We start from the raw sequence: 21016 nt of genomic DNA, 5'->3' as shown, positions 1-21016 counted from the left end.
GCATAGGTTCCAACCATTTCCAAACTTAGTAAATATTAAATGATTAGCCAGTGCAGTTTTGGAATCATTCTGAAGCTTAACAAGTTCAACTGTGATTTAATTAGTGATATGAAAATGTTTGTAAGGGTTACACTGTCCTGTAGATCATACTTACTTTGGGCCTAGGCAATGCCACGGTACTCTTAACATTATAGTAACGATCATACATTGAACGTAGGCCTATCCCCCGAGGAGGAGGGGAAAGGTGGTTTTACGTAGGCACACTAACAGTAACAGAAACTAACAGTGACACTATATGCCCCGGCCAAAGTATGCCTGTGCTGTAGGCTAGGCCAATTGTCTCTTACATTTACAAATACAAGTTACAGTTACACAGATACAGTTCAAACCTGCTTACCGTCGACCTCTTTGTGCTGGAGACTTCAATTCGACTTAATACAGATCTTAGAGCTTTACCAACTTCGTTTTCGGTTGCCATAATGATTCTGTTCATTATTTTTCTCCCAACATTACGTACGTTAATGGGTCAAAATGTTCAAAATACCGAAACCGTACCTACACTTCAATAGAAAGTACAATACCCATGTAATTTATCATTGCATAACATGTGTGTCTACCTGTACGCATGTCGAAGGTCAAATTAGCACAACCAGTCAACAGTTCACAAAGTAGTCAAACTTAGTTTTGATAGCAGCAATAAAAACAAAACAGTAGACTACATATTTGTTTGTGATGCCATTTTACCAAACACTCAAATTGTTCAAAAATGTCAGTGTAACAAGCGTGATAAAAATGAAAATCAAAACAGGAAATTAAGGATGTTTTACCCTGCTCATTCCTGATGGTGAGGTCGGTTTGAAGGGGAACTCCCGTTCTTCTGCTACCCACAATCTGTATACTAAAACTGTCGCAAAATTAACAAGCGTATATACAACGCGGGATACAACTGCATGTATACAACTTCACGCTTTATCTAACACTGTCCTAGCTCAGGAAACCGTATAGTTGTAAGAATGGAGGTTTGTGTAGACTCAGTGGAGTCCGCCATCTCTGCAGAGGAAGGAGGTTATAAAAATATCAATATTTCAAAGGCTAATTTTCCTTTTTTTTTATAAAATAACATTGGACTAGGCTAGGGCAAATAAAATTTATTATCATTGCATGCCTATCTGTATACCTATCACTATGTTAGGCTATGCCTAGCCTTAGTTGGTTCGATCAATTACTACTAGGCCTATGGGCATGGCATGTCCAGTTGTAGGATGCCACAAACTGGTAGACAGAACTAGAAAGGTCTAAAGACCAGCACAGGCAATAGCATTCAAGTCATACTAAGGCTATTGGAATGAAAGTTTTGTGTGAACATGTTTCAAATGGCGTTTCTTCATTTTTCATAGGCCTAACGTAAATGTTGGCCTTAAGTTCTAGTAAGCCTCTTTCAGTTCGCAACTTTCATTTGCAATGTAAGTGTGGTTCGGATGATATGGCATGCATAAGCATAGATTATAGAACCAATAATTGTACTCATTGTGAAATTAATTTTTGTAAGGTTTGCAATGTACATTGCAACATGCACATCTATATTTTACAGAGTTTGAAGAAACTGGGCAATTTCCATAGAAGGATCTTCCTCAATATATGTATAGTGCTGTTTCCATAACTACAACTATGCAGGCAACTAAACGAGTATAATGCATCTGAAATTCACTTGCAATACTTATGAAAAGTTACAAATACTCCCCTCTTCTTGTAATTTAAATTATATATAGCAGATACAATAGGAAAGGTCTTCCTTTCATTCTTTGCATTGAACAGAAACAATTAACAGGTAAGATATTATGAACATTCGGTAACAAATGCTAGTGGATGCATGGTGATGATTCGTTGAATACAATATTTAGACCACCGTTTTACTTCACTTTGGGAAAAACAGGTTGACAGCTTAAGATGATAAGCCAGTATTTTTCAAATGTGCTGTAAAATAGACCTGTACCTTGTCATCGTTGATAGGGACATTGACCATCTTAGATATGATTTGATATTTTCTGTAGTAATCTATTCTTGATGATTGAGGATAAGTGAGTACTCAGTGAATTTGTCAGTGCTCAAGTCACCTTGCCATTTACTCTCCAAATTGAATAACAGAAAAAAAAAGTGTTGCTGATCGGTGCACATGCCAGGGATGCGATCCGTAACATCATGGATTACCCTCTTGTTTGAATTACCAGACTGTTTAAAAACATTGCATAAACTGACAGTTTAATTTAGTTTCAGTGTTTAGGCCTTTTAAAGTCTCAGTACTTGCTTGCCAAATTTAAACTTCAACCTTTCCAGTTTAATGCCCTAAAAGCTCAGTTAAAATGATACCGTTCTATGCAATTTCACATCAATTGTCTTTATTGAGTTATCTGCTATTCATAGTTTTGAGCTGAAAGTTTTTCCTTTTTGAGTCAAAGGAAATCAAATTTAAAATGGTAACAATTTACATGGTTTTCACTGCTTGTTTTGGTTTTCATTTCAGGAGCAACAAGGCTGGAGCTTTGTTCAAATTTATTTGAAGGTGGCACAACACCAAGTTTAGGTAATCAGTTTAATCTTTAAAATTCAGAAATGAAGTTTATTTACAGTAACTGAACTCGCTGTAACATTTTTATATACTTGTTTCCATTTATAAAATTGCCAATATATGACTTAACAGCTCATAATTTCTTTAAGTTGTGATGGTCAAGGTACTTGTTTGACCGCACAGTGTGGTTTAATGGTAGAATTTTGTCCTTTCTGGTTTCTTGTAAGATGATATCATTGTAGCTTGGCTCGGAAAATTTGTGTCAAACTTAAGACACATAGCATTGTAGAAACTGTCTCAGAAATTATAGGTTAATAGCACATGTCTTAATTACAACTGTTTAAGTATGCTAACTTGTTTAAATTCATTGTGTATAGCTATATTAGTCAATCTGTGTGAATTATGATTGTTTAAAATGTAATACATTGCGTAGTTGTACCCATGTGTGGTGCAGAAAGGCATTTTATTTCCTTAAAATATAGAAGAAGGATGTTTTTATTAATATATAACAATTTTGAAAAAACCTTCCACTTTTTTTTTATGAATTTTTTCAGGTCTGCTGCAAGTCATAAAGGGCCGTTGTAAGATTCCAGTGTTTGTCTTAATCAGACCACGAGGGGGAGATTTCAGGTATTCTGACTTAGAGATACAGGTCATGAGACAGGACATCCAGATATTCAAGGCTCACAAAGCTGACGGTTTTGTCATAGGAGCCCTGTCAAGGTAATAATTCAGTTCCAACGGTCACGGTACTCACTTCATCAATTCCATCATTCATAGTACTTACTAACTTTTTCAGGTCCAACATTTATGGTGCTCACTTCATCAATTGCTTCAGCCATGATACTAACTCACTCCATCTTTGCCATCATTTATGGTACTCACCTCATCGGTTCGATCAGTCATGGTACTCACTTGATCAATTCCATCATTCATGGTACTCACTACATCGGTTCAATCAGCCATGGTACTCATCTCATCAATTCCGTCATTCATGGTACTCACTCCATTTCAATCAGTCATGGTACTCACCAATTCTCTTCATCAATTTCATCAGCCATAGTACTCACTTCATCAATACCAGTATTCATGGTACTCACCTCATCGGTCCAATCTGCCATGGTACTCACTTTATCATTTCCATCATTCATGGTACTCACTACATCGGTTCAATCAGCAATGGTACTCATCTCATCAGTTCCGTCATTCATGGTACTCACTCCATTTCAATCAGTCATGGTACTCACCAATTCTCTTCATCAATTTCATCAGCCATAGTACTCACTTCATCAATACCAGTATTCATGGTACTCACCTCATCGGTTCAATCTGCCATGGTACTCACTTTATCATTTCAATCAGTCATGGTACTCACTAAGTCAATTCCATCATTAACGGTACTCATTCCATCAAATCCATCATCCATGGTACTCATGTCATCTTTCATTGTACTGACTTCATCAGTTCAATTATTCATGGTGCTCACTTCTTCAGTTCAATCACTCATGGAACTCACTTCAGTCTGGTAAAATGTGCAATTCCAGCATCAATGATTACCCACTTTGCCATATTAACATCAAAAAGGGAGACTGAACGAATCATTTAAGTTATCGTTATGAATGTTATATTTGTCTTCTTATTTTTTTTTCAGTGATGGGCATGTTGATTCATCTCTCTGCACAGAACTTTTAGGTAAATTTCTCACTTTGTTAACTACAACTATTTTCATCTTCTTTTTTCCTTTCTTTTTTGTATGGCTTATTTTATGTTGTTAGTGTTACGGATTGTGAAAGTCTGTGGTAATCGATTAATCACCAGTAGCTGTGATTACACTTTGGAAGTTCGATTAATTGCGCTCAAAATCTAAATCGCGATTGTTCAAGTACAAGCTTGCACTACACATAATCTGCTTTTGAATTATAGCCTAACCTATCAAAAACAACACTAAAGCCTGTTGTGTCGGTCCTGGGACAACCTAACAAACTTATATGAAAACTTGACAAAACAGTATAACGCAAATGATCCGTCTAAACGGTTAACGTAATGTATTGTGAGCTATTAACAAGAACGTGTTCTCCAAGAAACCTTGGTAGACGTTACATAACACAAACCATACCATTCAAATTAAGGTATGCATAAATTAACATACATCAAACTATATCGTAAACAGATTATTTGGTGGCGCTAAGTAACTATCCAACAAAGCCTAGCCTAGAATGTTTGGCCTATGCTCAAATGTACAGTATTGCACTTCATCACTAACTTTATGTACAGTCCATCGATCCCTGTGACCAGCTAGCTAGCACTCTGCTTTGTTGGTCCTGACAGAACCAAAGATAACAGCTCTGGGTTGTGATGCACGCGATTTATCATGTTTATGGAGCTCCAAAGATTCTGTATGTAGCGTGCTGTAACATACAGTATCTCGATCTATGTGTTAGTCTTGAAACTATGTTTCCAAAGATCTTGTATTCAATATTTACAAGAATCTCAGGTCTTTAATAGTCCAGTACGTTCCATTTCGGAGACCTGGATCCAAATTCACCGAAGCCTGCAGCGTCAACTCAGTTTGACGTATGTGCACGAAAATGCCTTATAGGAGCTTTCTGATTGGTGGAAGATGAGGCATGTGTTAAGTTGCCAAAAGAACTGTGGGCAACATTGCATTCCTAGTTATGGTTGTTAAAAATGTATAATATCAGTTTGAATATGAAACATTATGTGTCAGTAAGAGAATGTGCAGGTACTTTGCCCGGTACTTTGCCCAGAACTTTCCAAAGAAGATTTTTCAAAGGCATTCTTTCTAAGTGAATTCAGAGACTGCAGCTTGTCAAGTTTTGTGTAACTAGAGAGTGATAAAAGACAATGCCCCTCTGTTGATTTAGCATGTGGCCAAAGATCCCCAATGTCTCTCCACTTGATAGGGTGAAATATATTGCAATTGTTTTTAACTTGCTTTCTACCATTTATTCCCAGCATTGTGTAAGCCTCTTCCCGTAACGTTCCACAGAGGTAAGTTATTTTTCAGTTTTGCTTAAAACTTAAGCGAGGATAAATTGCAAGTATGTCATATTTGTCATGCTCAGGTTATACTCTTAACAGCTACCTGGAGAAATTCATGATAGGTTTTGGGGTGCTCAGCATTTAAATATGAAAGATAATGAGGGGGGAGGGGGAAATGGGGAGTACAGTACTGATTACAAAAACAGAATATTTTTAGTTATGTGAAGAATATTAATCGCAAGTCCTTTTTATAGGAATTCACTTAAGTACAGCTATTATCAATTTTCCAAGGCAACTTATTGTAAAGCATTCAATAGTTCGTTGTATGTCTATTTTTTTGGCAGCTTTTGATATGTGTCAGGATCCTTTTATTGCCATGGAAACGATAATTTGTCTCGGCTTTGAGAGAATTCTAACATCAGGACAAGAATCCTCCGTCTTGGAAGGTGCCCCGCTCATCAGATCTCTGGTTGAGAAAGCTCACAACAGGATAATTATTATGCCAGGTAAAAAAAGTAGTCCAAACTATAAATCATGGAATCAATTTTTGTTATGATATTTATCTGTATCCCTCCCACTTTCTCCTACCTACAAAAAAATATATATATATATTAATAGAATAATGAACAGAATTTCCTTTAGGTTTAAGCCCTCCAAATTTTCTGAGAAATTGATTGAGGTCAAAGATAACCTCATATCTTTTAAATCTTTGCTTTTGTATCGGATCAGCAAACTAACCATCAGAATCATGCATGGAAGTGGCTTTTAAATCCAAATGTTTGCATTGATGTAATATTGACAATCATCATCATGAAATTGCAACATTTGTTGAATTTTCGACTCAAATATGAGTAAATAATATCAATGCATTGAAGTAATTTTTTTGTTCCAAAATGCTCAAAAGTACACAGGTTTGTATTTATACTCTTGCTAAGATAACAGAGTAATGCAAATATGAAGGTGGGGTGGGGGGGGGGGGGAGTTGAAGGAGGGAGTCTGGGAGGTGGTAGGTGTGAGGGGAGGAATGGCTTGGTAGTTATTATGCGGTAGTTTACTCAAAAAAGTTTGTGGTAATCCTACACCGCTGTACTATGCTGCTGTCTTTTATGAAATTATTCTGATTAGAACAGTTTGTTTTGGGACAGGATAGGAGGTTGAGCTAGAGAAAAGTCCTGTCCATGAACAAATTGTGCATGTTCTAAGCATCCTTAATTAAACCTTAAAAATATTAGAAGCAAATGTAATCCTTCTCTAACAACTCTCTGCTTCTAAGGAATGGTTAAAAGTACTTATTAAATTCACCTGTTATGGAATGGTTTGTTCTAAATAAACAAATAAAGCTGAAGTATTTTTTTTTGCATGTATTGAATTTTTTAAAGACATTTTATTGTTGAGTGTTCTGCAAGCTGCTTAACAAGGTAGGATATATTTTGAGGAAAAGAAAGCAGTAGTTGGTATTGAACCAGGGACCTTCTGCTGCCAAAACTGTTTCTCTACCACCAGACCATAAGGTGGGAGAAAGCTTTGGCTTGCTTTTCAAATATTTAAAGATCCAGTTGTTTGGACTTAGTGTTTTTATAAAACATTTTCTCCACTGATCCTTGTCAGGGAGAGGGAAGCTTGTCAGGGGGGAGGGGTGCCGGCAAACTCCCTTGTCCGCTTGGGAACCTTGTCAGGGGGGAGGGGTGCCGGCGAACTCCCTTTTGCCAGCGATCACTCACCCTGGTCTTGAACCGAGCCGATCAGAAATTTCCAATCCAACGGAACTACCAATCACACCATTTTGGTTCCCAAGGAATCAACTTCGTTTCTTACCTTTATACTTCCACCTGCTTCAAAGAACAGAAAAGTAAAAGGCTCTGGCTGGACTTGAACCATGGACATGCATCCTGTGGGAATTGAACCCCTACACAAGGAGTTTGTCTTGCTCTGCAGGTACAAGCACTAACCACTGCGCCACTGTATCTGTTGAGAAATAATGCTCGTTTCTAATATTTAAGGTTCATAATGGAAGGAAAATGGTATAAGAATAGAAAAAGCAAACTGCCCTCACTGGGGTTTGAACCCAGAAACATAGAATCTTTAGGTACAGGCACTGACCACTGCACCACTGTAACTGTTGAGAAATAATGCTCGTTTCTAATATTTGATCCTAACAATATAAGGAGACTATAAAAAAAAATATATAAAAAGCCAGTTGGCTTTGTGCTTCCTCGCCGTACACTTTGCTCAAAGTTTCACAAGTGAGCTAATAAGTGAGGCAATTTTTTCAAGGGAAAAGGTAATGAAACTCTGGATACAATTTGAGAGGAGGTGAGGAAAGACTTCATAGCACCAAGAGTTTCTCACAAGGTCAAATTGTGAAAACATGTCAACATAATATCTCACGAAGGCAAGCTTGGACCAATCTCATATTTAGTATGTAGTTGTAACACCTTGAGTTCAAGAACTCTTATTGTTTTGGTGGAGATCATAGGTCATTTGGGGTCACCAGTGGTCAAATTGTGAAAACCTTGTTAACACGATAACGCAAGAAAGAAGCTTGGAACAATCTTATATTTGGTGTGTAGTTGTAACACGTTGTGTTCAAGAACCCTTATTGTTTTTGGTGGAGGTCATTTGGGGTCACCAGTAGTCAAATTGTGAAAACCTTGTTAACACGATACAAAAGAAGATAAGCTTGGACCAATATCATATTGAGTATATAGTTCTGACACGTTGAGTACAAGAATTCTGTTGTTTTGGAATTTGGTGGAGGTCATGTCACCAGAGGTCAAATTGTGGAAATCTTGTTATACTTGGCATGTGCATGAATTATTATGAGAAGAAGATTATTGTTTAATGTGGAGGATTAAGGTCACCAGATGTCAAACACTGAAAACCTTGTAAACACTATATCTTAAGTTAGGACTCATGGATATTTTTTGTAAATGCCATGTGGATACGTTATATTGAATAGAAAAACTCAATTGCTTTTGGTGGAGGTCAAAGGTCGTCTAGGTCACCAGCTGTCAAACTCTGGAAACCTTTTAAAATTATACCGTATCTCATGGTAGAAATCAGGACATTTATATAATAAAAGCTATTTCTGGTGAATAATCAGAAGTCTATTGCAATTAAGTCATCAAAACTTCAATGCATTCTGGTTATTACTTTATATTATTAAAATTATGAGACTATGAATAAAACTTTATGGTCTTTCCTTTTTAATGGGAAACAAACTGAAAATAATTTTGCCTGATATATAAAGAGAAGTGTGCTCTACCCCATAATAAATGATTTTGGAAAAGAATTGAAAAAGTCTCAAGTGGAATTCCCAAGGAGTTTAAGCTTCATTTCGCCTTATTATAATATTAAGAGTATGAAGAAGATTTTATGGTATTTTCTTGCAAATGGGAAACAATATGAACATAATTATAGCTGATATATATTACATGATTTTGGGAAGAATTGAGAAAGTCCTGATTTTGGCCACAATTTTTACAAAATGATAAGGGTATTGCCTTACAAAACAGTCAATTTTGGACCAAAATTGAATTTCTCAAATTTAAGTCCGGGTGCTTATGCTGATTCTTAAAGCTCAGTTATGGATTTCCCTAAAGTCTCTAGTGGGTTTCCCAGGAATTTAAGCTCAAATTTGTCTTTAAACCCATGTTTTATAATTTTATTTACTCACAGGAGGCGGAATTAATGACAGAAATCTAGAAAGAATCCTGAAAGAAACCAATGTTGAGGAATTTCACTGTTCAGCGAGAAGTTCCAAGAATTCCGAGATGCAATACCAGAAATCGTCCGTCTACATGGGGGGTGTTCTAAGGGCACCCGAATTCATCACAAAGTCCACGGATGCCGGTATGGTCCAGAGGATGAAAGAGATGTTAGATAAAAGATGAAGAAAAAAAACCCAGAGAAGATGAAGAAAAAAAACCCAGAGAAGAGTACGAGTACTGACAAAATGTATTTACAGTGCAGCAAAATATACAACAGATTCAGATATGTAATCTGTATATTAGAGGCTGATATTTATATGGGCATTCCAGTTGTCCCAGATTTCGACATTTCAAAATACGTGATGTTATCATGTGGGTTATCCTTGCAGTTATCATACATATGGACAACAATGTTTTATTTTACATTTAAAATCACTTTCTGAAAAGCACCATTTTTGATATTCACTTAATCATGTACGACAAGTGACACCGATTATTTGGACATCTTTGAACGACAGTCTTAAGTCTTGTGAGGTACAATTAGTAAAGTTTGGTCAATATCGGTCCAGATATTAATACTATTTGGTGGCAACTTTTCGGGGATGATTTTTCAGCTTCTTGGACGATAGTGGCAAGAATCTCTATATGCCAATCCTTAGACAACAGACAGTATTTGATGGCCTTACTCTCTCCAACTCCCCAAAATTAAAAAAAGCTGATGTCCTCTGGTCTGGACCAACTAAGGACAGATGCAGACAGAATCGAGTTATGAACGTACAGGAGGACTATTTGATAGCGAGTATCGACGTCAATCACCAAACGCCTCTGTAGTATGAACTGACCTGGCCATTTGAAGCTGTTCGTGAGTGACATTACTGATCAGAATCACGACCATCTAAACTTGGAAGCGACTTTTATACCTTTTACCTCGGTGTTTGATCGACAAGATTGTGACAAAAATCTTCTGAAATGGATTAAAACTTTTATTCCTTACTTAGTTTGAATAAATTTGGACTTTTTCACTGTTGGTGAAAATATTACCCCATCCAGTCATGATTGTGCGTGTATGCATGCCTGTACATATCTATATATATATATATCTATATATACTGTATATATATAAATAGATACATATGCATATATACATATATAAACAGATAGATATAGATAGATATATATATATATATATATATATATGTATCTTAGCGCTTAGATATGACATCGCAAGACAGACGTGTACATGGTATCTAGATGGGTCCATATCAAGTACATCACTTCTTTTTTTAATTTCATTTTTAAAATCAAGAAATACAACTTGGAAGGAGATCATTCTTAAACATGTCCTAGCACCTACCTAACTGGATAAGAAAAACCCTTATGGATTTGATTGAGGTCAATGGTCATTCAAGGTATTACAGGCACATCTGTGCAAGTCTTGCTAACTTTCAAATGTTTTAACTACCTCCTTAGTGCCTGATCATGTCTACAATTACTCTAAACCGTCTTCGTGTGACATTCTTTTTGGGGGAGATATGAACCTAATCAATGCTTCTATGATCATTCCCTAGCGTGCCTTTCTATACTATTAATTTAATTTTCCTAATAACAGTAAAAAGTATGAAATGATATAAAAGTTTTGAATACAATTCGTCCATCATTTGAACTGTGTGGACATATTCTACTGTTAAACTTTAGACATTTTGCTCTTTTCAATGCTTCTTGGTAAAAATTACTAGCAACGGTCATCTATTCCTTCCTTCGGAGCAGTTATATTTGCACACTCTGAGACAAGAGCAGACCGATGCACGTTGAGAGAACCAGCTATCACTTGTAACAACCATATCAACCGCACTCACTGATTTAGTTTGACATCACATGCTTAACACTGACCCAGAGACGTGTTTGGTACTCTTTACGTCGCACATGACCAGAAACATACCTCCACAAGTGGCAATCTATGCAATATATAGTTTACTATTGTGGAGGTATATACAGTATGCAGACACACTCCTAACCCTAACACCTATCCTAACAGCCTCATGTGCTACTGAAACATTCCTACAAATTACATGGTAACAGTTAGAAACCGCTCCACAACTACGTCTTCTCCCTTGCAAACACAAGCACATCATTATAAAGTGACACACAAATAGAGTGTCCACCCTTTGGTTAACTATAACTGTTCTAACATGAAATTAGATCTCATGTAAACGAATCACTGAGATGCCCAGATATCTTTTCAGATTGCTTGATTGATGGCACATCCATCACTAACTTGCTGCTACATGCACTGAACCAACACAGATATTCCAACACAGTTTGAAGTTAGGGGACCGGGCAAAGCGTTCAGTGGTGCTGACATTGCCATCTGTGAGAATATTGCTATGATATTTATTGAGGTGTGCCGAGTCCCTCTCTCTACCGTCTCCTGGTGCTGCTGGTGGCCGTTCCTGCAGTCGGGCATTTCATCCGGTAGTGGTCATCGTTGCAGCTAACATATTTGTGTAATATGCTACGCTAGACTTACAGAGACAGGAAACTCTGTAAAGCACTGCACCTCTTGGACGAAGACAGGAAATGGTTCAATGGACACGAAAAGTCAGAATCGCCATCTAACAACTTTGACCTCTATGAACTTTGACCCTTAGAGACCCTTCAAGGCCTGCTTACTGGAGACATACATTCCCTCAGGAAAGAATGCATAAGTTTCACTTTCCTGTGACAGAAACCTAAATGAAATAAAGAAACAAAAGAGGGGTATCATTTCCCGGCTGAGAACAAAAAATTCATCATTGACCAATTGAGGTCACTTGACGAAAGGTCACTGAAGTGAGGGCAAGATTATTTGGTCTATATCCCACATTTAAAAAAATCTTGACTACACAATCTTTCTAACTTCCCTTTAGCGTTCATTTACTATGACACGCCCCATCCACCCCCCCCTTCTCACCCCTTCCACAAATGTATGTGATATCAAATATACAAGGTATTACTCAATTGATGTGTCCTGCGATAGACGACACAAAAGGTTCTAATAGACAGCAAGACAAAGCTAATCTGAAGACAATGGCATAATTATGATTGTGATGAAACAGCTTCCTAATATGAACTGCATTCTACTTTCTCTGTGAACGAGAATGAACACAACACACTTGCGGACAGCTATAAAATTAAAGAGACGAGAAAATGCTAGAAGTGCTTAATGGGTATACTTGAAAAGCAAAAAGAAAGTTTTAAGCCTTTTTTTTTCTTTCTTTCAAAACTTTTGTGGCAGCCTGTGTATTGCTCATTTGTCAGGGCAACATAAACCTGAGCCATGCAATGTTCATTAAACTTCGGCACTATCCAGTGATCATGCTTGGTGATACTGCAATACAGCGATACGAATAGCTCTCGATGTGTTATTGTATATTCTTCAGAAACTAGAAGCAAAACTTCCTTTTTGACAGGAGAAGCCTGTTCGACACTTTTGCATAGCATTGTGACGACATCTAAATTCAAAAGTTTCCGGGAAAAACAGAAGCACGAAGCATACAGAGTTCTTTGAATTTTGGTACCAGCAAGCAAATCTTTCTTAGTGCTTCATTCTTCTAGTCCCAACTTAACAAAACTGAAAATAGCGCTTTCTTACCTCAAGAACAGTTCTGCATGTTTCTGTAATGGTTTCTGCTTTTTTGGTGGAAGGTTCATTTTGCCGATGACCTCGGGAAGTTTAACTAGAGGAAGAAAAGTTTAAAGGAAGATGATAAAACACATTAACAAAAGATGATAAAAGGGTATGATGTGAGGTGACATCACAGGCAAAAGAATGAAAAGAAACATTCATCCATTACATTGTGAAATTTATTACGCACTGTCGCAGATGTAATGTCTGAAGCCGTAGGTGTGACTTTTATTATCCTTTCCTTTAGGCTCGTTTAACTAAACATTACAAACATTTTGAAAAGGCTTATTCAATGTCATGATCAGTTTATTGTCTACAATGTTTCCCTGAAGTGGCAATGAGTGATTGACTCAGGTAGAGGAAAGTTGACCAGATGTCCACAACTTCCGGGGCAGTCTTTGCAGTCTATTATTTCATGTATACAGTGGTACTGCAGTGACAGACGAGTTGTAGACTAACTGTGTTAGGATGGCACATCACTGTGACGACAGCAAGGTACAAAAAATGCAATTTTCTGATAAGTTGCAAAAATATGATTTCTCAGCAAAAATTATTAAACTGACAACTTGCTGCATGAAATAGTCAACTTGGCCCCACATCCAAGAACTGGTCAAGTTGCACTACCTTGACAACCTGACAAAAGTCGAGATGGCCCCTGAAACTGACTTGTTTGTCTTTTCAAACCAGCACACTCTAGTGTAACTTGTCAAACCTACCAATTTCATATTTTTGAATTGCTGTCAAGTTTAGAGCACCCTAGCAACTTGACAATTTGTTAATTTTTCGTCAAGATATAACACCCTTCTGCAATTCGGAAAAAGGAAACACACAAATTAATTTTGATGTTGTGTTATACCAAAAAGATGAGACTGTAACTTGTTTGTCCCTTTGAAATCCCTGTGCATGTCATGTCTCAGGATTAGAAGTATTCCCCGGAAAGGGTAGGGAGAGGAGGGTCAGAAGGGGAAGGTTGAATGGAATGTGGGAGAGGAATTAATTTAGGATCTGATTCTGAACTCACCAAACAATCGCAGTAGATGAATCCCTCCATAGACTTTACAGGGCGGTATCCTTCCATCATAATGTGCATCCTTGGTGAGAAGCTTCAAATTTTCCAACAGTGGATGAAGTTGTTTCTCAGATTCCTCCGACGGGGTATCCTTCACTTCCTCTGTAGGAGCCGGTATATCTTTCGGTTGACTTCTAGTGGGACTGTCTTCTTTTGTCGATTCTTCCATCACCAGAATGGAGGGAGAAGATGGAAATTCAGGCGCTTCCATAGCGATCGCCGGAGGGGAGCACGAGGGCGTACTGGGTAAGGAGGAGAGGGATGCAATTCTCCTGGAATGTCTCACGGCAGGTCGTCTTCTGGCTTCTTGTCTTTCCTGGTCACTTTTCGTATTGGCGAGTTCTGCCTTTGAGTTTATGGCTGACAGTCTCCGCGTCATTCTCCTGGGAGGAGGAGTCTCTGCTCGCTGCTCCTGCTTCTCTTCGTCTGCGTTGGGTTCCATCTTGAGCAGGTCAGGGGGGTTATCTGGGACCTGAGGCTCTGGTTCCAGTACTGGCGGTTTGTCTTCTTTTTTCGCCTTTCGTGGTTTATGTCTAAAATAATTATTTGAGTACATGCTTTTGTGAATGTTCAATTTTTTTGTGTTACTGTTGGAATGAAATATTTAGGCATCTACATGCCAAGTCTAAGGTCTTCCATTACCACACTGAAATATTATCATTATTTGGTTTACAAATTTTTTAATCTTGGCAAAATTTCAATGACCTTTCACCTCAACCAAAACAATTAATTGACTTTACTGACAGCGGAGGCACCAGAAATTCCAAAAGTGTGGGGGGAAGTCAAGTGGAGAAGCAAACAATATACAAGTGCCAAAGTGCACCTGTCTAGAAAGCAGACCCCAGGAAGCTTTAGGGGGCTTCCGCCCCCCCCCCCCCAGACTTCATCGCTGAACTAAATTTTATTTTATGAATATTTTCATTTTTACATGAAACTCAAAATTGTGACAAAACTTTTATGTCATACAACCAGGATTTTTCAAGAGGTATGCTGATCAATTTGAGACTGCCTTGTAGTGACTACAACTGGACAATGTAATTAAATAACAAGAAGCTGAAGCTTGCTTTATAATTAATACTGTGCACGGTTAAAGGCTGAGAGTGCAGGGTCCCCAGAAGCTGCAGCACTTCTAGATAGTTCTTATTTGCTTTTGTATCACAAAAATACATGTCACAAAGTGGAGTTACACATTTCTCTGGAATGTATCTCAAGGGCTCTAGTGGGGGGTACAGGGGGCCCTAGTGGGGGTCCTGGGGGAGAAACCTCAAGGGTTTTCGGAGATTCCTCATTTACATCAAACATCATTTCTCTAGGAAAATTAAGGAGATAAGGTTAACGTTCAATTTCTTGCTGACCCATCGGCAAAAGAAGAAAAAGACTATATCGTGCAACCCAAAATGCTGTTATCCACGAATCTGTTAAGCATCCTCTTTAAGTGTAATAACATAAATACCAGCTTATTCACATCTTTGATGGATACATTGAAAATGTCAAAATACCTTCCCCCCCCACTCCTCCCACCAATTCATCTGCTGTGTCCATACTAAAATTGCAATATAAACATATCAAACTTACAGATTCTGATTCTGGGGATTGGTCACATGTAGAAGATACTGTTCTTTTTCTGCTTCGTAGAGCAAGTTTTCAAAAATGAAGAAGTCAAATAGAACCCGAATGCCGTCTAGAAACTCTCGGCAGACTCTGAAACTGAGAAATGGGAGAAAAAGAGAGAAAGGGAATATTTTTTGAATATTGAGTAAAAATTTTTCTGGAATATCCTGGGAAAATGTGGAAATCTAAGGAGATGAAAGTTTCATTTTTTTTGGCTAATTTTGGCTTTTCGAATTGGATCAATAAGAGGAATGTACTTAAACCTCTTCATGACATCCCATCCAAGTGTACAGAATTCCCAGACTCTTTGATACGATACCTCTGTGCTTCCTAGAGTAGGTTTTCCAAAATGTGGATCAAACCATTGTCGATGGGTGAGATGCTGGGTCCCATCCAATAGTTTAATTGATTGAATTTTAGATTTTAAGGGTAGGCTTAGAGGTACAGTAGAGGTAGAATAGGTTTAAGTCAGTTCAGAGATAACATCAACAAGTATCCATGTACAAACTTGTTACTTAATAATTTTATCAAATCTCTTCAAACTATCTCTTTCACTTTTCAGATTAAGGCAATAGAGAAGCGAGAGAGGGCTGAATATAGCTACCATTTACTCTAGTTACTAGTTTGTTCCAAAATGTGGCAAATACTTTTGGAGGGTTAGTTAAGGGCAGCATGCCACAGCCAGACTAGCATATTCAAGAAAAGTCAGACGTAATACCATTTCTGGTGGGATAATGGTGTGGGTATCAGCAAGGGACCAACGATTCTTTTTTGTACTGGAAGAGGGGAAGGGGCTATGATATTCAGTTGTGCAGGAAAAATATTGGTAAAATGGAGGGTATTTAGATGCAAAAGGGTGCTATATTTTGTGACTTTTGAAACAATTTTTTTGACTGTTTAGGTTGTAACACATATACATGCTATATTGTTATGTACTGTACACTTGGATGTTTTTGTAATATTCTGTTTACCTATGGGAGGGGAAGGAGGGTGGGATGAGACCCCCCCAGTGATTTGATTTAAGCAGTATCTGTGTCTCTACCCCTGGGGTATCAGTCTGAGGGACTGTTCCAAGTTGGGTAGTAGGAGTTGGTACCCCTCCAAGAGGACCAATTATCTCTGAGAGTAATGATGAGGGTATTGCGGCCGGGGGTGGAGGGGGGGGCAGTTCTTAAAGGGAATGATACTTATTTTTGTTCAGATGATGGTGGGAGGGTTATACAAGTACAGGATTGTCAAATAAGTGACTCCAGGAGGGGTCAGATCATTTTTAAAGGTCATGGTGAGTGTACTGCAGTCTGCGATGCAGTTCTACATGGTTCGGAGACTTACTTTTGGTGGGGTAACGGTGGGGGTACCACAGCCTCTATTGCAGTTCCCAGAACAGGCTGTGTATCTACCTCTGGATGACGTAATCCAAAATACTGGAGGTATTCTTCTAGAATACTAAGTGCTGTAGGTTCACAAGGCAGTCTTACAAGCTGCAAAGACAACAAAAAAAGAAGAAAAAAGAAGGTGTTAAGATGAGAGGGCATTTCAAGGAACGATCAAATAAACCAGCAAGAGATGTGGAAGTGCAAAGACAAAGTGTCAACAAATGTCAACAAATAATTCCACAGAGCAATTAAAATGCTTCAGTTTCTACTTCTACTTATCTTTGTTTGTTAATTGCCCAAAACCCCCAAAAATGCACCACTCCTAATGTGGAATTATAATGAAATTTCAGAGGTGTTTCAGGAATGACAAACTTGGGTGAGCGTAAGAACGAAACTATTTGACTAGATTTCCGTACCTGGTCGAGACAGTTGACATTGTAACAATCGTTCTCTAATCTGCTTTTGAGAGACTCCGGTATCTGAATAGGTATCTCCTCCATGTCATCGTCAATATCCAAGCAGAGCTAAAAGAGAGAGATAGATAGAGAGATGGAAAGACAAATCACGTTACAGTAATCGAACAATTTAAGAGATCATCGTCAATTCTAACATTGGTATAAGTAGACACTAGACTGCATTGTTATTTCCGGTACATCTGCCAAACCTGGAAGCCTTTTCGCAAATACTTTTGTAACGGTTTACCTCCTTTCGTTGTAACGTGTGCAAACAATTCACTTAGTATCCTGCCCATTACTCTATGAAATTTTGTTTGAATGCTCTTTTTGTAAACATACAGAACGAATAATTAGATTTATGAGCCATACCTGCAATTTTGTATGTCAAATTAGGAAGAAGAGTATATATAGAAGTTATTACAGAGTAGACTACTTGCATTTCTCTGACGGTGCAAAATAAACTCTGCTTTTGTTTTAATTCAAGGAAATCACGAGAAGAAATCTGATAGTAACCAGTAGATCATTTATACCAGCACCGGCATATTTTCTAAGCAATTCCCAAAAGTTTCAAAACACTAGACCTGAACTAGTCTTAGTCTTTCATTATTCCTCACCTCATCAACTGGATTACCCTCTGAGACGCTGGAGTCTTCAGATTCTCCATCTCCACCTGAAACAGTTACACAACTTTATGTTAGCTGCTGTTAGTTCATACAAATACATACAAATACAAATTCATATAAAAAAGAGGGGAAGGGGGGAGGGCAGAAAATAGCTAGTCTTGCAAATTCTGACAATATTCAAATTGATTTTTAAATTGTTTTGAAGCCATATAACACATTTGCTGTAAACAGTAGAAAATTTAAATCGTCACCTCAGGAGCAGGGATATTTTTCTAACCCCTCCCAGTTTGGGAACCAAGAATATTTTAAGGAGGGGGTATTTAGTAAATGTCTTGGCTATCACCCCACAGATGGATATGAACAGTTATTCGACATTCAGCGCAACTTACTGATTGAGTCGGAAATGAACTGTCTCTTGCCTCCGGTATCAATACCTTCCCCAGGTTTCCTCTTCTTTTTCTTGCCTTTTAAGCTGGAAATAAAATCAGAAGATAAACCACAATTGCTCCACGGACAAGCATCACTTATTGCCATTCTTAATTCAAATACCTTTCAATGTTTGATCCAAGTGGCAAGACCTTTACCTCAACTTTGTAAATATGTTTAATATAAAGAAACATGAACACAACATGGAAGAAATCTTGTGTTGACTTTTTATACCAAATTGATTTTTACAGTGTGTAGACTGGTAAAAAAACTATAAAAAAAAACTTACAACTGATAATTGTTAATATGACAACAGAAAAAGGAGAAATACAGATATTGTAATTACATGTTTACAAAAAAAGTCTACAAGTAAATTTATTTTACATTTGACTTGTATGAACGAATCTGCATTCAAAGATTGTTAGTTAACCAAAATTAAATTTTTATAAGAAAAAAAGTTGCCCCCCAACTTTTCTTTCAAATTGGCAGACATTACTATGAATACACCACATTCATTGGTATTTTTGAAACATTGCAGTACCTTTAGGTAAAGAGACAAGCATAACTAATGACAGATCAAAAAAATAATAATTAAACACAAAACATTTTGTCATCAGGGTGTAACTATGGTGTCAAACCTCTTAGCTTCAAACTTGTATTTGGTGCCAATGAAAACATTTTTCAACTACCAATATCTCCAAAATAGCAATATTTACGAACTGAATGCAAATTTCATCAGGATGGTACGATTATGTTTCTCTGTTATCAGACAAGCATTACAATATCCTTGTCTGTTCCCTTGTCATAAATTTCAAGGGTTTCTTACGCTTTTTCTTCAGCTTCCATCTGCAGCCTCCATTGTAGTTCAGCATTTTCTGCACTGTGCTTCATCACAAAGTCCTCGGGAGCCCAACGATCCCAACTAGACAAAAAAGATTAGAACGTGTGTCAGAAGATGATAGGAAAAGCTCAGAGCAGAAACACTGTGCAATGAATACGTTTCTGACCTGTTTTCTCAGTATCAGACCTTTCTCAAAGAACAGGGGGAATGGGAGGGAGCATTGGAAATACACTGCTGGGTATATAGGTTTAAATCAGAGTGAAAGAATGAGAGGCAGAGAAAATCCAGGTAGTGCTGTAACAGAATGTACCTGAGACAAGTTAAAAAATACAAAATGGATTTTAGGTTTACTGATAAAAGTAGGAGAAATCAGTTTGCTGCTGTGCATTATAAGTTGTTAGATTGTCAGTGGAGAAACTTTGACAAGGGAGGAGGGCCAGGAACCAAAACAGCATCGATGGTGCTCAACTGAAGTGAATTGGTTTTACAACACTCTTTGAGGGTTTAAAACAAAAACTAACTGTCAAGGTATTTTCCAAAACATGTTGAATTTGTCATTAAAGAATGGATGTCACTGGGAATACCACAGTCATTCAATGTCACCTCTTAAGACATCCTATTTTACCAGTGCTAGATCGAGGGTCATTGTTTGTTACCTTCTGTTCCAGCCATTGAAGTGAACCAAATACTCAGGTACTCTTTTTCCTGCTTCATTTCTTGTCCACTTGACATCAAGTATCTAAGAAAATTGAAATAAAGAAATGTTTAAATAAACATCCTTTGAAGGAGCGGTTTGGATGCTTGGTAACCAATTTAAGGTAAAAAGCGTACATGATAAAATATAACTCGATTAAACTATCACATCTTGATACATTCTTTACGAAAAGAATGTCAATAAAGAGAACATAATTAATAGTTTCCATCAATTCAAAATCCATTGTCTGGTCTGCCAGATTTTTAATCACAATCACATGCAATGCAAAGTGGAAAACTCAAAAGGAATGTTGTTATCATTCTAGTCATTGTCATGTAAAATATGTCTGAGCCTGCTATGCAGTAAAAAATTCACAGGTCTATTTCAAGTCTACTACGCTACTGGTAAAAACCAACATGAACTAGGCTACCTGTAGGCTGTATTGTAGCCACAGCCTACATAAAATTATCGCGGAACCCATACCTAAAGAAAATATACAAACAAGCAATTCCAGAAGCTCGTGTTTCCAAGTTGAAATACTTACATTACGAAACTAGATCATAGTCGGACCAAAGAACCGTTGGAAATCATTTTCTTACAAAATGTTGGGTACTACTGACATATTACTGGTAACTGTAAACTTAAACGGATGTAACGTTAATCGTCAATCAAAACTAGATCCAGGCTAACAAGTAACATGTTACCCTACCCCATTACACAAACAGTTCTCAGCTAGCTGGGTCAGATTCGGTTCGAATAATTTATCCTACCTTTGCATCGTATAGCACTTTTACTTTTGTTGGATCCGGCTCAAAGCAAAGAACCCTCTCGCCGACTTCATACTTCGCCGAATTTACGCCTCGTGTCAAAATAATTCCCGACATTTGTCTTCACGTTCTTCGGTGAAGCTTCTTTACTTAGTTCGCGACAGAGAGGTTCAAATAGCTCACCGAGTGTTTGCTTTGTCAATGTTTTCCA

General features: G+C 37.6%; 3 protein-coding genes across 13 annotated transcripts in view; 1 reads left to right on the top strand and 2 right to left on the bottom strand.

Annotated features, from left to right (window-relative positions):
• Positions 1 to 960, bottom strand: part of LOC139967355 (pyridoxal phosphate homeostasis protein-like) — a 26781-nt gene extending 25821 nt beyond the window's left edge. For 9 of the 11 annotated variants that reach the window (XM_071971052.1, XM_071971058.1, XM_071971053.1 and 6 more), the window contains exon 1: positions 398 to 602. In XM_071971052.1, coding sequence (XP_071827153.1) covers positions 398 to 493 — 96 coding nt within the window. In that variant the 5' untranslated portion in view covers positions 494 to 602. Of the gene's footprint in view, positions 1 to 154; positions 286 to 397; positions 603 to 827 lie in introns of those variants that run through there. The other 2 variants (XM_071971062.1, XM_071971061.1) reach the window with 2 other exon arrangements.
• Positions 925 to 10960, top strand: LOC139967357 (copper homeostasis protein cutC homolog). The gene is made up of 7 exons (XM_071971063.1): positions 925 to 1065; positions 2522 to 2581; positions 3121 to 3289; positions 4218 to 4258; positions 5543 to 5578; positions 5914 to 6075; positions 9248 to 10960. Exons 1-7 carry the CDS (start codon positions 1014 to 1016, stop codon positions 9460 to 9462), a joined length of 735 nt encoding a protein of 244 aa, XP_071827164.1. The 5' UTR covers positions 925 to 1013; the 3' UTR covers positions 9463 to 10960.
• LOC139967354 (MSL complex subunit 3-like) lies at positions 10834 to 21016 on the bottom strand. The gene is made up of 11 exons (XM_071971051.1): positions 20809 to 21016; positions 20001 to 20083; positions 19330 to 19425; positions 18467 to 18549; positions 18069 to 18124; positions 17416 to 17523; positions 16956 to 17104; positions 15588 to 15719; positions 13965 to 14545; positions 12911 to 12995; positions 10834 to 12008 (listed from the first exon to the last, which is right to left on the bottom strand). The coding sequence occupies exons 1-11, from the start codon at positions 20920 to 20922 to the stop codon at positions 11924 to 11926; spliced, it is 1572 nt and encodes a 523-aa protein (XP_071827152.1). The 5' UTR covers positions 20923 to 21016; the 3' UTR covers positions 10834 to 11923.

Source organism: Apostichopus japonicus, chromosome 5, assembly GCF_037975245.1.
Source record: "Apostichopus japonicus isolate 1M-3 chromosome 5, ASM3797524v1, whole genome shotgun sequence".
In the NCBI taxonomy this organism is placed as follows: domain Eukaryota; kingdom Metazoa; phylum Echinodermata; class Holothuroidea; order Aspidochirotida; family Stichopodidae; genus Apostichopus; species Apostichopus japonicus.
Note: the sequence above shows the minus strand (reverse complement) of the source record. Positions and strands in the feature narration are given on the sequence as shown.

What these genes read in the sequence shown, in the direction of transcription:
- LOC139967354 (XM_071971051.1), bottom strand. Translation starts at nt 20,922, where the DNA reads ATGTCGGGAATTATTTTGACACGAGGCGTAAATTCGGCGAAGTATGAA. An exon ending in GTTCATTTCCGACTCAATCA is followed by an intron (nt 18,125 to 18,466) that starts GTAAGTTGCGCT and finishes TAACTGTTTCAG; the next exon opens with GTGGAGATGGAGAATCTGAA. An exon ending in CATGCAGAACTGTTCTTGAG is followed by an intron (nt 12,009 to 12,910) that starts GTAAGAAAGCGC and finishes TATTTCATTTAG; the next exon opens with GTTTCTGTCACAGGAAAGTG.
- LOC139967357 (XM_071971063.1), top strand. Translation starts at nt 1,014, where the DNA reads ATGGAGGTTTGTGTAGACTCAGTGGAGTCCGCCATCTCTGCAGAGGAA. An exon ending in CATCTCTGCAGAGGAAGGAG is followed by an intron (nt 1,066 to 2,521) that starts GTTATAAAAATA and finishes TTTTCATTTCAG; the next exon opens with GAGCAACAAGGCTGGAGCTT. An exon ending in CAGGATAATTATTATGCCAG is followed by an intron (nt 6,076 to 9,247) that starts GTAAAAAAAGTA and finishes ATTTACTCACAG; the next exon opens with GAGGCGGAATTAATGACAGA.